Here is a 15347-nt window from a genome sequence, read left to right on the forward strand (position 1 = left end):
ACACCTTAGTGTTCCCCCAACAAACATATTTTGCCAGCATTACTTGGGTTCAGGGTGTCATTACATTATGCATGTCCCAGCACCCAGGCCTTCATTTTTTTCTTTTCTTTTTCTATTACTTCTTTCTTTTTATAGGGTATGCTTTGTTTAGGTATACCTCTAGGGTGTGACTATGGCTCATTTCTAGCCACTATTTCCAAGGTAGGTGAGATAGGGGAAGGTGGGAGGGAGGCATGAATTGTGGGGCTATGGACACAAATAGAGTTTACTATGATTCTAACAACTCCTTTTGGGTAAGTTGTTGACAACATCTGCCATTTTTTTGACATAAATAATGAAGATAAAGGACTGACATGATGTGAGAAAGAAAAATGTGTCTATCATGCCTAGTTAGTTGCACCAAAACATAAAGTATTATACCATTAGCAAGATCATGATACATTTTACACAATCTATCCATATCTACTGCTTTGTAAATTCAGTTTGTCTAAACATTTGTTGTTTTTGATGCCAGAAAACTGTTTTACATTGTACATTTGACTTACTCCTTTTTTATGAATCCTTGAACCAGTCCATTGCCTTCCATCACAAATCCACAGTCTCTCAGTTCCTCAGTTAGCGGATTGGCAAATCTAATTGTAACCTTGTACGGGGTCAGCAACATCGCATTTCCTTGCCTCTGTAATGTGAACAACTCATGTTGTCAGTAAAACAGTGAAACATACAGAAGAGTTAACACATAAATAGTATATAGCATATCCATCTGCTGTTATATGATATTATGAAGTTCTTTCAGGAAAAAGAAGGGTTAACATACTCTCTACACCAGTGTTTCTCAAGCGCGGTCCTCAAGTAACCCCAACAGGTCATGTTTTCAGGGTTTCCTTAGTCTTTCACAGGTGATATAATTGTGGTGATTCCTGATTCCCGGACCATAATTATTTCACCTGTGAAAGACTAAGGAAATCCTGAAAACATGACCTGTTGGCGGTACTTGAGGACCGCGATCTAGAAACACTGCTCTACACTCAAGCATATATATTCATTTTAAGTCATACACTTGTAAAAAAAAAAAAAAAAAAAAAAACGTGTAAAAAGTGCCTAAAAAGATTGTTTTTTTAGGCATATTAAAATCAATAGATGTTGGGAATTAATCTTATTGTCCGGTGTGGTAAATTCCAGGGAACTGGTGCAGCATAAGAAAGGGTTGGAGACAAGCAGAGGTAGGGTGGTAGATATAATGAGGTTCAGCATTGTGGAGAGCTTTGTGGGTAAGTGTAATAATGGTCCTTTTAGATGGGGAGGCCTAAAATGAGCGCTATATGATCTAACAGATCAGGGCTCATAGTTACATTTGGTTACATACAGTAGTTGATAAAGCTGAAAAAAGACAGTGTTCATGAAGTCCAACCAAAAGAAAAAAAGCTTCCCGTTTTTTTCTTTCTTTTCTCTTAATATACACAGAGTAACACTCACTGTTCAGTAGATGGGAACACTCTAGGTAATAGATCCGCTGGACCTGTGTGGCAGATGAAGCGGGCCGTACCAGGGAGTGGAGTCTAAGGTGCCGCTGGTTTTCACCAGAGCCCGCCGCAAAGCAGGATGGACTTGCTTCTGCAGGTGGCACCCAGGTCGCTACCCCTGGCACGAATCGACCACACAGGCAGCTGAGGAGATTCGAGGTACAGAAGGAGAACAGCAACACGTAGTCAGGATATCAGGAAGTCTGGGCAGGCAGTACTGGTGCGTGGTCAGGAACGAAGCAGGAGGTCAGTAGGCAGGTGGCACAGGAGCAAGGTCAGGAACGTAGTAGGAGGTCAGTAACAAGGCAAGGCAAAACACAGTAATGCTTTCTCAATGGCACATGGCAACAAAGATCTGGCAGGGATGTGGGGGAGGAGCAGGAACTTATAGAGGAGACACATGTGAACACATAATTAAGAGCGTACTGGCCCTTTAAATCTTAAAGCTCCGATGCACGCACACCCTAGGAGATGGGTCACGTGTGCCAGAGGTGAGATCCCGGAGAGGAGGTGGCAGAGGACCGGGGTGAGTGACGGGATGGGATTCGCATGCAGGCACGATGCAAACCCGAGCCCTGCCGGCAGCAGTAGATGACAGGGAAATGCGCTCAAGGGCAGCACAGGCAGACAGAGCACAGACCATAACAGTACCCCCCTTTGGTCTCCCCTTCCTTTTTCAGTTCAAAAATGTCCTTAGAAGGTCACGATCCAGGATATTCTCCTCCAGCTCCCAAGATCTCTCCTCAGGGCCATAACCTTCCCAGTTAACCAAGAAAAATTTTTACCTCTCACGGTCTTGGTGGCAAGAACCTCTTTGACCTTAAAGACATCATAAGAGCCGGAGGCTGGCATGGGGACAAGATGCTTTTGTGAAAACCAGTTTATGAAAAGATGCTTGAGGAGAGAAACATGGAAAGAATTAGGAATACGTAAAGTAGCAGATAAATGGAGTTTGTAAGAGACAGGATTAATTTTTTGTAACACTTGGAAGGGACCAAGATAGCGAGGACCGAGCTTGTAGCAGGGTATCTTGAACCGAATATATTTGGAGGAAAGCCAAACCTTGTCACCAGGAGAGAAGGACGGAGGAGATCTTCTACTCCTATCAGCTTGTGCCTTCATGCGTGTGGAGGCTTGAGAAAGAGATTGTCGCGTTTGTTGCCAAATGGTAGAGAAGTCCCAAGCAAGCTCATCAACAGCTGGCACACCGGAAGAGACTGGAAGGGAAAGAGGGGAACGAAGAGGGACTCCATAAACAATAAAAAAAAAAAAAGGGAGAAGATCTTGTAGACTCGGAATCCATATGATTATATGAGATCTCTGCCCAAGTGAGAAGGTCGACCCAATCGTCCTGGCGAGCTGAAACAAAATGACGAAGATAAGTTTCTAAAATTTGATTAACCCTCTCCACCTGACCGTTGAAATGAGGGTGGTAGGCAGAGGAGAAGTCCAAATTGATGTCCAGACGGCTAAAAAGAGCTCACCAGAATTTTGAAACAAACTGAACTCCCCGATCTGAAACGATATGCTGTGGAAGACCATGTAGACAAAATATATGGAGCAAGAAGTACTTAGCCAGCTGTGAAGCAGATGGGAGGCCAGGAAGAGGGATGAAATGTGCCATTTTGGAAAACCGATCGACCACAACCCAAATAAACGTGTTATTTTGGGAAAGAGGCAGATCAGTGATAAAATCCATAGCGATGTGGGACTAGGTAGTCTCCGGAATGGGCAAAGGCTACAACAGTCCAGCTGGTTTCTGCCGAGAAGTTATGTCATGGGCACAAGTTTCACAGGAACGGACAAAATCAGAAACATCACGTTCAAGATGCAGCCACCAGTAATGCTGAAAAATAAAGAGTAAAGTCTTATGTACACCAGGATGACCTACCAACAAAGAAGAATGACCACACTTCAGTACGTTCCGTCTCAATCTGGCGGGCACAAAGGATTTTCCAGGAGGCGCTTGCTGAATTTCAGCTGGAGCGACAGAAATCAAGCAATCTGGAGAAATAATATGGCATGGAGTCCAAACCTGTGATGTCAGAGGACTTGGAGAGAGCATCAGCTCTGATGTTCTTGTTAGCTGGATGGAAATGAATGTATAAATTGAATCTAGAAAAGAACAAAGACCACCTTGCCCGGCGAGGATTCAATCGCTGAGCACACTGCAAGTACAGCAGATTCTTATGGTCAGTGTAGATGCTGACCGGATGAGAAGACCCTTCCAATAAATGTCGCCATTCCTCCAAAGTCTTGCCTTTGGCATTTCTCTGAGTTAGAACTGCATCAGCTCCAACAGAAGAGGCATCAACCTCCAAAGCGAAGGGTCTAGAAAGCTCAGGGGCAGAGGAAAATGCAGACTTTAAACGGGTGAAGGCCTGTTCCGCCCCAGGAGGCCATGACTTGGGATTAGAGATCTTTTTAGTGAGAGCCACAATCGGGGCAACCAAAGAAGAGAAATGTGGGATAAATTGACGATAGTAGTTAGCGAATCCCAGAAAGCGTTAAATAGCCGGTAGGCAAGAAGGACGAGGCCAATCCAATACCGTAGACAATTTATCTGGATCCATCTGCAGGCCTTGATGAGAAACAATGTAGCCGAGGAACGGGAGACTTGATTTTTCGAATAGACATTTCTTCAGTTTGGCATGAAGATGATTCTTCCAAAGGCGTTGAAGAACCTGACGAACATGAGTTTGATGCTCCTCTAAGTTGGTAGAGAAGATCAAGATGTCATCTAGGTATATGACAACACAGGTGTAGAGAAGATCTCGGAAAATGACACCTACTGTATACCATACCAAAAACATCTAAACTTAAGTAGAGTGCCAAGGGCGACGTACTGTTCAGAACGTAACAATATTTTACACATATTTCAGTACTATTTCAATTTGCCTTTTACACTGATTCATAGTAAGGGAAACCTTGTGTTTTACTTTCAAAATCCCTGCAAATATATGTCTAGTAAATGTCTTACCTCAACCTTCAGTTCAGGAGGATCTAATGTGATATTCCTTTCAGCCAAAAGTTTTTCATGTGTGTCAGTCTGTTCCGCCACAGTAGAGACTTTTAAGAGATTACTGTCAGTAAGACAAGCCTTGTATAATGAATAGGGGACCAGGTATACTGCGGAGTGTTCTGCAAGAAACAAGCACACACGTAAAGTAAGTAGTACAACGCACTTGCCCTGATTTACTATTGTCAGGTTGTGCACCACAATTTGGTGCATTGCACCATAAGTTCTGTCTGCACCATAATTTGTTAGGCTAGGCATTAAAATAGACCAACAAAAGTGGCGTGTCCTCACAATCAAACCTATCTACTATTGAATTTACACAATCTATGTGTAATCTGTGTAATCTATGCAGTGTGGGCTTCATTTACTAAGGCTTTTCCCAAGTAGATTTTGTAGGGTTATTTGTGTCCCATTTGTTGTGCGCCAGAATTTCTTACAAAAGGGAGAGGGTGTGCCCACGACAGTTCTAAAAAATCCCAAGAAATGTACTAATGTTACCATATAAGCTCTGAGCTTTGCAAAACCTGACATTGAATTGAACCGCCTAGTTGTAAACCTCTTTTTGTTTTGCAATTTTAGTCAAATAAATTACAGTAAATTTGTGTCCCATCCAGAAAACTATTCCTGCAGTATTAAAGATCTGTGATGGTTGTCCCCAATCATTGGGTGTCCAGATCAATAAATGGAAAGAGGGATCTATATTGGTCGAAATACTGGAGAGAGATTTAATTTGATTTGGTCTCACTGGTTTAAAAAATAAACAAATATTTTTGTCTCGCTTAGGGTGGGTAGGGGTATAAAATAAAATGATTGTGATGCAATATGTATAGAAGTAAGTCTAATTAATTATATGGAAATGATAATTGTAATGTAAAAATGTATGCCATGTACTGCTTGATAAAAGAAAAAAAAAAAGGAAAGAGTGTTGAACTGGGCGACGTGCAGCTCCACCACAGGTCAACATTTTTCGGACTTTCCTACTAGAGCCAAGCAGAGCGGTGCATGGACTTGAACTAGACCCCATACAAAAAAATATGTATTTCCCTTTGTTTATGTTCATTTAAAAAAAAATCCTCTGTTTGAGGAGTAATTTAGTCTATACACACCCAGGTGTTACATTGCAGAGCATTCCCTGCGGATTTAAAGAGGTCCAGTGCTAATAAATGTCTGATCGCTGGGGGTCCGACCACTGGGCCTCCCCACGATCTCCCGTACGTTTCGGGGCCCCGGCTGAGCTGCTGTGTGTGATGTTTTGCACACAGCAGGTCAGCTGGTACAAACACGCCCCCCCCCCCCCCCCCCCATTCATCTCTATTGGACAGGCAGAGACACAGCGTTCCTGTGGCTCCATCCCTGCCTTACAGATGAATGGAGGGGGCGTGTTTGTACCAGCTGACCTGCTGGGTATGAAACACTGCTCTAGCAGTGCAGAGTCCCAGTGGCTGAATGGCTGGTGTATACTATATTAACAACCCCCCCCCCCCCCCCATCCCCTAGACAGTACCACCTTATTTTATTTTTGTGGAAGATTTATATTACAATACGATGGTGGGTCATGAATGATTCACTCATTGCTTACATAAAATTTGTTCTCCTAAAACATGTACATTGCATATAGTTGTGCAGTGTTGCAAAACATTCTTCTACGCAGAGACCTTGATTATAAAACCTTCTATTGAATGGTCTATATTTACTCAGAAGTTGGGCAGATAGGAAAAGAAAGAAGCAATGTTATCTATTCCCAATCGATATGTAACCTAAGATAACAATATCCCAGCACCAGTTTTTTTGTAAAAGCCTCTTTGAGTTATACTTAAAGAGGCAGTGTCATTGTTAAAAACTTTTCATATATTGCAGGACTCATTATAATATGACATTTCACAAAATACACCTGTTCAAAAAAATTTAAATTTTCTCCTGAAATTCAAGCTCAAAATAGCTACCACTAGGGGTCGCCTGTCTTTTAGCCAGACAGACTAGTCTAGATTTTATAGCCTACTGGATACTGGCCGTAAAGCATACCGGTATCCAGTATAGGAGATTTCTATTGTGTATGCAAAACTACAGATAAAGGATGTAGTTTTAAAACAGCTGGAGGAAACACAGTTATTTACAAACACTGCAGCTTCAGTTACTGAACTACAACTCCCAGCATGCTGAAATAGTCAAAGCTTTCTCGGACTCCTGAATGACAAAGAAGTTGATCAGACATTCAGGAGTCTGTGAAAGATGAATGACACACATAGTGACAGCTATGCTGATTAGCATCCAGCTTTACTAGGAGAAGATAAAACAGAACATGTATTCATAAAAATGCTGTACTTTTATCTAAAAAATCCTTGCACTAATTTTATAAAGATCTATTCTTATATTTATACATTTTATCCTGTTATGAATTCACCATAATGTCTTCTGAATACTGCAGGCAAGCTCCAAGTATCTTCCTCTGACACATGACACAGCATAAAACCAGAGAGGAAAGGGTTACAGATTAGAGAGTACTGATTGGCTGACTGCACAGGCTTGCTCCTGTGAGGGAGACAGACTGACACTCCCCCTCCAGCCTGCACAATGAAAAAGTAACTCACCAGCAGATAAATGCTTATATCTCTGGATATATAGGTCCAAGACACATAAAATGATAAGCACATGATCAGGATTGGGTCCCGAGTAACATATCACTTTTTTCTTTTTTTTGCACTATGACAGGTACGCTTTAAAGATATCCAGGGAAAAATGTATCCCCTATCTGCAGGATAGGAGATAAGTGTCTGACCCTTGGGACTCTCTGCAATCTCCCGTACAGGGCCTGGCACTGCCCTGGCCCTGCTCCAGGAAGCGACGTTTTGCACCCAGCACGTCAGCTGGACAAAGCACGCCCCCTCCATTCATCTCTATGGGAGAGGTGGAGACACAGTGTTCATGTGTCCCCACCTCTGCCATAGAGATGAATGGAGGGGGGGGTGTTTTGACCAACTGACATGCTGGGCACCAAATGGGCATTAACTGAGCAGAGTCGGGGCCGAGCGGGGGCAGATAAGGGATACATTTTTTTCACTGGATATCTTCTTCAATTTTATCTGCATGTTTGGTATTGCAAGTACATGTAATTGTTAAGTGGTAAATTGTAATAACAAGAGCAGCATCCATAATCTGGAATAATTGGGTATCTATAAACGTAGATAAAAGGAATAATAGGAACCAACCTGTTTGGGGTTTCAGCTCCAAAGAATCTGCTTTTTGATATACTGCATTTATGTGTGCACCATTATTCTCTATGGCTTGGACATTGATGTTGATATTTATTGGTTTAGGTACAGAAGTCAGATTTGTTAGCAAAACGATTAGTTGAACGTCTTGACCATAAACAGGAGGCTCTTTCAACTTGAGCCTTAACTGTATTCCGATTTTACTCAGAGTAGGATCTGGAGTATCCTGGCGGCCAGTGTTTTCAGTAGATGGCTTGTTCCTCATGTCCAGGGCTTTTTTGAATGCAAGCCTCTCTTCTTCTGATCCTAATGAGAAACAAAGTAAAGTGAGGGTACATTCCTCCATAAGCACTTTCAGAAATCTATATTTCAATTACCAAAAATTACCTATGTAATCCTCACACAACATGTTTCTTGTAGGGGTATTCCAGGATCATGTTTTTTTTAAATTTCTGCTGAGGATAGGGTTTTAAAAAAATAACTCATTCTTAAACACTCTGATCCCTTGCAGCTCCCAATTTGGGAACTTCTGGTCCTTCTTCTGTTCAACTCCTGCTTCTGCTTCCGAGATGCAACACAGGAGTAGGACCTGCCAGAAAGCCAGTCAATGGCCGCATTGGTGTCTGGCCTCAGCCAGTGATTAGCTGAGCCGATATGTGCTGATCCTGTGTCTTGTTTCGGAAACAGGAGCAAGAGATGAGCAGCGGGGGACTGCATGTTGCCAGAACCAGGGTAGGTAAGTATAAAATTATTCATTTTAAAAATGTACCATCTCTAAATACCCCTTTAATATTGCAGATACTTTACAACCAGTATAGATATTACTTAAGCACATCTAGATTCTACCCATCAAGTAGACCACCTTATAAGGTTGGGCTCCCACATAGTATTTTGGTCAGGATTTGGTCTTCATGTAAGTAAAAACCAGGAGTGGTTCCAAAACACAGAAAAAGATTCTGTTTTCATTAAAGTTTTTCTCTGTGTCCGATCCACTCTCGGTTTTACCAAAATGAAGACTAAATACTGACTTAAATACTGCATGTGAACCCAGCCTAAGTCATGTATGGCCTGTGTTTGTTTTCACAAAGTATAGAAGAATACTGTTGTACACTGTTTACTACACCTAACGCCTCTGCAGCTGTCCACTTTTGTCCATTGTCTAATTTTCCCTTCCTGGGTGTTCTCCTCTAATTCCCACAGCACTGTGAGTGCCTAAAGTGCCCAGACACCTTGGGGTAAAGATGGCGAAACCCCTCGACTTTAAGAGGTTTGGATGATTCTCTAAAGTGAATGGCAGCCTCATGGCTCTCATCTGTTGGTGGAGAGAATAATTGGGCCTGTTGGATTTTTGCCACCTGACTTTTGTTCTGAGGGTTTAAATGGGCACTGTCATGATTATTTCTTTTTGATATGTTGTAGTACATATGTACTACAACATATCTCTAATACATTTTCATTATTTTCTTTAATTAACGTTTGAAAACCGGCCACAAGGGGTCTCCCTCCTAGTGGCCGGCTGCAGGCTGGCGTGACGTCACGCCTGAATTCAGACTGATGCTGGCCGGGCATCAGTCCTAATTCATTCAGCCTGTGCTCGCTCCCTGCCTGCAATCAGATAGGCAGGGAGCGAGCGCATTGGCTCCCTGGCCGGCCGGCCACTCCTCCTGCACTTGACGCCACCGCTGCTGCTGCCCCTGCACGCTGGACTGTCTGGCAGTATGTATTTATCTGTTTTGGGGGAGAGCGGAGATCAGGGGTTGGGGGAGAGCGGGGTTCAGCATTTTAACACGGGGGGATTGGGGAACAGATGGAGGGAACGGGGTAACGCCGCGTCGCGCCCATGGCCCTAACTAATTGTTTTCTGCACAGGGAGCCTCCAGCTGTTTCAACAATACAACTCCCATCTTGCCCTGACAGCCAATAGATGTCAGGGCAAGCTGGGAGTTGTAGTGGTCAAACAGCTGGAGGCACCCTACATAGATAACTTAAGGGCGGAAGTCGCCCTCCCCAGCAATCATCAGTGACGTGGTGCCTGCTGGGGAAGTCTGGCTGGTAGTGAGCACACTGCCAGGGAGACAAAAAGTAATTTTTAACATAGTAAAAAAAAAAAATTAAAAGCAGGGAGGGGGTTAGGGATAGATGGGTAATAGGCAGGTATAGAAAAAAAAAAGGTTGGTGGGAGCTACCCTTCAAGGCAGTGCAGAACTATCTGGCTGCAGCTTACCTCTTCCCTTTCCATACAGAACAGATAAACGTCTAGCTGTGCTGAACGTTTATGTGGAGGTTGGGAGAGAGATATCCATTTGGCAAAGAAACATTCGACCTTACAGTTATTTAACCCCTTGGGGACGGGGCCCATTATAACCCTAAGGACGGGAGCATTTTTTGCAAGTTTGACCACTGTCACTTTAAGCATTAATAACTCTGGGATGCTTATACTTATAAATTTGATTCCGAGATTGTTTTTTTGTGACATATTCTACTTTATGGTAGTGGTAAATTTTTGACGATACTTGCATCATTTCTTGGTGAAAAATGCAAACATTTTATGAAAAATGGGAAAATGTAGCATTTTTCTAACTTTGAAGCTCTCTGCTTGTAAGGAAAATAGACTTTCCAAATAAATTATATATTGATTGACAAATACAGTATGTCTACTTTATATTTGCATCATAAAGTTGACATGTTTTTACTTTTGGAAGACATCAGAGGGCTTCAAAGTTCAGCAGCAATTTTCCAATTTTTCACAAAATTTTCAAAATCTGAATTTTTCAGGGAACAGTTCAGGTTTGAAGTGGATTTGAAGGGCCTTCCTATTAGAAATACCCCACAAATGACCCAATTATAAAAACTGCACCCCTCCAAGTATCCAAAATGACATTCAGTAAGTTTGTTAACCCTTTAGGTGTTTCACAGGAATAGCAGCAAAGTGAAGGAGAAAATTCTAAATCTTCATTTTTTACACTCGCATGTTCTTGTAGACCCAGTTTTTGAATTTTTACAAGTAGTAATAGGAGAAAAAGCCTCCAAAAATGTGTAACCCAATTTCTCTCGAGTAAGGAAATACCTCATATGTGTATGTCAAGTGTTCGGCGGGCGCAGTAGAGGGCTCAGAAGGGAAGGAGCAACAATGGGATTTTGGAGAGTGAATTTTGCTGAAATGGTTTTTGGGGGGCATGTTACATTTAGGAAGCCCCTATGGTGCCAGAACAGCAGAAAACCCCACATGGCATACCATTTTGGAAACTGCACCCCTCAAGGCACGTAACAAGGGGTCAAGTGAGCCTTAACACCATGCAGGTGTTTGACAACTTTTCGTTAAAATCGGATGTGTAAATGAAAAAACATTGTGCAGTTTCTTCACCAAATTTACTATTTTTACAAAGGGTTATGGGAGAGAATGCCCCCAAAATTTGTAACCCCATCTCTTCTGAGTATGGAAATACCCCATGTTAGGACGTAAAATGCTCTGCGGGTGAAATACAATGCTCAGAAGAGGAGGAGCGCCATTGAGCTTTTGGAAAGAGAATTCGTTTGGAATGGTAGTCAGGGGCCATGTGCGTTTACTAAGCCCCCTGTAGAGCCAGAACAGTGGACCCCCCACATGTGACCCCATTTTGGAAACTACATCCCTCACAGAATTTAATAAGGGGTGCAGTAAGTATTTACACCCCACTGGCGTTTGACAGATCTTTGGAACAGTGGACTGTGCAAATGAAAAATACAATTTTTCATTTTCACGGACCACTGTTCCAAAAATCTGTCAGACACATGTGGGGCGTAAATGCTCACTGTACCTCCCATTGTTCTGGCACTATGGGGGCTTTGTAAACTCATGTGGCCTTCAATTCCAGACAAATTTTCTCTTCAAAATCCCAATGGCGCTCCTTCTCTTCTGAGCATTGTAGTGCGCCCGCCGAGCACTTTACATCCACTTATGGGGTATGTTCTCACTCAGAGGAAATGGGGTTACAAATTTTGGGGGGCTTTTTTCCTATTTTCCCTTGTGAAAATGAAAAATTTAGGGTAACACCAGCATTTTAGTGAAAACATTTTTTTTTTCATTTTCCCATCCAAATTTAATGAAAATTCATCAAACACCTGTGGGGTGTTAAAGCTCACTATACCCCTTGTTACATTCCGTGGGGGGTGTAGTTTCCAAAATGGGGTCACATGTGGGTATTTATGTTTTTGCGTTTACGTCAGAACCACTGTAAAATCAGCCACCCCCTGTGCAAATCACCAATTTAGGCCTCAAATGTACATGGTGCGTTCTCACTCCTGAGCCTTGTTGTGCATCCGCAGAGCGTTATACACCCACATATGGGGTATTTCCGTGCTCAGGAGAAATTGTGTTACTAATTTTGGGGGGCTTTTTTTCCTTTTACTGCTTGTGAAAATAAAAAGTATGGGGCAACACCAGCATGTTAGTGTAAACATTTTTTTTTTTTTTTTACACTAACAGGCTAGTGTAACCCCCAACTTTTCCTTTTCATAAGGGATAAAAGGAGAAAAAGACCCCCAAAATTTGTAGTGCAATTTCTCCCGATTATGGAAATACCCCATATGTGGCCCTAAACTGTTTCCTTGAAATACGACAGGGCTCTGAAGTGAGAGAGCCCCATGCGCATTTGAGAACTAAATTAGGAATTGCATAGGGGTGGACATGTGGGTATTCTACGACAGTGATTCCCAAACAGTGTGCCTCCAGCTGTTGCTTAACTCCTAGATTGCCTGGACAGTCAGTGGCTGTCCAGAAATGCTGGGAGTTGTTGTTTTGCAACAGCTGGAGGCTCCGTTTTGGAAACACTGCCGTTCAATAAGTTTTTCATTTTTATTGGGGGGGACTGGGTAAGGGGGTGTATATGTAGTGTTTTACTCTTTATTATGTGTTAGTGTAGTGTAGTGTAGTGTTTTTAGGGTACATTCGCACTGGCGTGTTACGGTGAGTTTCCCTCTAGGAGTTTGAGCTGCGGCGAAAAATTTGCCGCAGACCAAACTTGAAGCAGGAAACTTACTGTAAACCTGCCCGTGTGAATGTACCCTGTACGTTCACATGGAGGGACAAACCTCCAGCTGTTTCAAAACCCCAACTCCCAGCATGCAATGACAGTGCATGCTGGGAGTTGTACTTTTGCAACAGCTGGAGGCACACTGGTTGGAAAACCTTCAGTTAGGTTCTGTTACCTAACTCAGAAATTTCCAACCAGTGTGCCTCCAGCTGTTGCAAAACTACAACTCCCAGCATGTACTAATCGCTGAAGGGCATGCTGGGAGATGTAGTTATGCAACAGCTGGAGGTTACGCAACTACAACTCCCAGCATGGTGAGACAGCTGTTTGCTGTTTGAGCATGCTGGGATTTGCAGTTTTGCAACATCTGGAGGGCTACAGTTTATAGATCACTGCACAGTGATTTCCAAACTGTGACCCTCCAGATGTTGCAAAACTACAAATCCCAGCATGTCCAGACAGCAAAGAGCTGTTTGAGCATGCTAGGAGTTGTAGTTTTGCAAGATCTGGAGGGATACAGTTTAGAGACCACTATATAGTGGTCTCATACTGCAGCCCTCCAGCTATTGCAAATCTACATATTCCAGCATGTCCAAACAGTTGTAGTTTTGCAACATCTGGAGGGCTACAGTCTCAGACTGTAGCCCTCCAGATGTTGCTAGGCAACTTACCGGCTTCTGTAGGATCCAGGGAGCCGTCTTCTTCTGCCGCACGCCGCACGCGCCGATCTCCGTCGCCCGCAGCCTCCGGATTGGTAAGTGGACCTTCGGCGTTCGGTCCCCGTCGTTTCCCTGTCCTGCCCCGCCTATTGTGGGTGGGCAGGACAGGGAAAACGAAAGTAAACCCCTCCGCCCCCGAGCTGCTATTGGTGGTCGCGTCTAGACCACCAATAGCAGGGATAGGAGGGGTGGCACCCCTGCCACCTCACTCCTATCGCTTCAGGGGGATCATAGTTGTCTTAGGCAACCGCGATCCCCCTTCTATTCCGGGTCACCGGGTCACCATAGACCCGTAATGACCCAAAATCGGCGCAAATCTCAAGTGTGAATTCACTTGCGATTTGCGCCGATCGCCAACATGGGGGGGGTCTAATGACACCCCCTGGGCATTTGCACGGGGTGACTGCTGATAGATATCAGCAGTCATTCGGGATAGGAGGTCAAGATATGAGGACGGGAAAGGAGGACAGGAAAGGAGGTCGGGATAGGAGGTCGGGATAGGAGGTCGGGATAGGAGGTCGGGATAGGAGGACGGGATAGGAGGACGGGATAGGAGGTCAAGATAGGAGGTCGAGATACGAGGTCGAGATATGAGGACGGGATAGGAGGTCGAGATAGGAGCTCGAGATTGGAGGACGGCATAGGAGGTTGGGATAGGAGGTCGAGATAGGAGGTTGAGATATGAGGACGGGAAAGGAGGATGGGAAAGGAGGTCGGGATAGGAGGTCGGGATAGGAGGTCAGGATAGGAGCTCGAGATTGGAGGACGGGATAGGAGGTCGGGATAGGAGGTCGAGATGGGAGGACTGGATAGGAGGACTGGATAGGAGGACGGGATAGGAGGATGGGATGGGAGATCAGGATAGGAGGTTGAGATAGGAGATTGAGATAGGAGGTCGGGATAGAAGGTCGGGATAGGAGGATGGGACAGGAGGTCGGGATAGGAAGTCGAGATAGGAGGATGGGATAGGAGGTCAAGATAGGAGGTTGGGATATGACAAGAATATATGAGGACTGGATATGAAGTCAAAAGCTTCCTCCTTTGTTTATTTTCCTCCCCAACAGGGATTAGGAAGGAAAAATCATGCAACGCCGGGTACTCAGCTAGTAAATTTATTTAAAAAAACAGAGCGTTTCCCGCAGGGCCCTACGGTAGCACGGTATAGTAATAAAATTCCAGTATATAAGAACAATTCAGCATAACACTACAGAGCGATAATTCTCATGAGCATAACAGCTACTATAACTCATATATCAATTGTAACTAATAGTTGTTGCAAAGATTGACACACTTATTATTAGTAATAGTGTGTCTATGTGTATCTTTATGTATCACCTGTAAAAGAAATATCCCTATACATACAATACATGTCCTGTAAAAAAGAAGAAAAAGAAAAGAAAGTGTAAAAATAGTGCAAATATCCTAGAGAAAGAAATCTGTCTGTATCTATCTTATTTCGGACTGTGGGTGTGATCCTAGTAAGGGTATAACAATACACCTTCAGTCCAGTTCTCCACACACCACTGAAGAAGGGGTTTTCAATTGTGCTCTGACACCCCGAAACGCGTTTGGTGACTGAATTTGAGACTTTGAACATCAGTGTCAGTTCACACTACAGTTGCGGCTATAAAGCGTTTTATTGGATTGTTGCATCTGAAGAGACTATATCTATTATTCACCACTTACTTATTCCATGGACCTGTATCGCTACCTATCAGCTAAACCGGTATACAATCCTCCTCTGTAAGAACATTGTTTAAAATAGTTGGAGTCCACTTTATCTGCACGTCACTGAATACCTGCATCTACGGCATCCAGCGCTTATTACACTATCCAGCGCGGATCATGCCATCTAGCGTTCACCC

General features: G+C 43.5%; 1 protein-coding gene across 1 annotated transcript in view; it reads right to left on the reverse strand.

The window, feature by feature from the left end:
• Window positions 1-15347, reverse strand: part of LOC130277511 (protein-glutamine gamma-glutamyltransferase 5-like) — a 108311-nt gene that overhangs the window by 1830 nt on the left and 91134 nt on the right. Inside the window, exons 11-13 of the mRNA XM_056528189.1 lie at window positions 7749-8057; window positions 4504-4664; window positions 546-679 (exon numbers count right to left, since the gene is read on the reverse strand). Coding sequence (XP_056384164.1) covers window positions 546-679; window positions 4504-4664; window positions 7749-8057 — 604 coding nt within the window. The remainder of the gene's footprint in view (window positions 1-545; window positions 680-4503; window positions 4665-7748; window positions 8058-15347) is intronic.

Source organism: Hyla sarda, chromosome 6 (assembly GCF_029499605.1).
Source record: "Hyla sarda isolate aHylSar1 chromosome 6, aHylSar1.hap1, whole genome shotgun sequence".
Taxonomy (NCBI): domain Eukaryota; kingdom Metazoa; phylum Chordata; class Amphibia; order Anura; family Hylidae; genus Hyla; species Hyla sarda.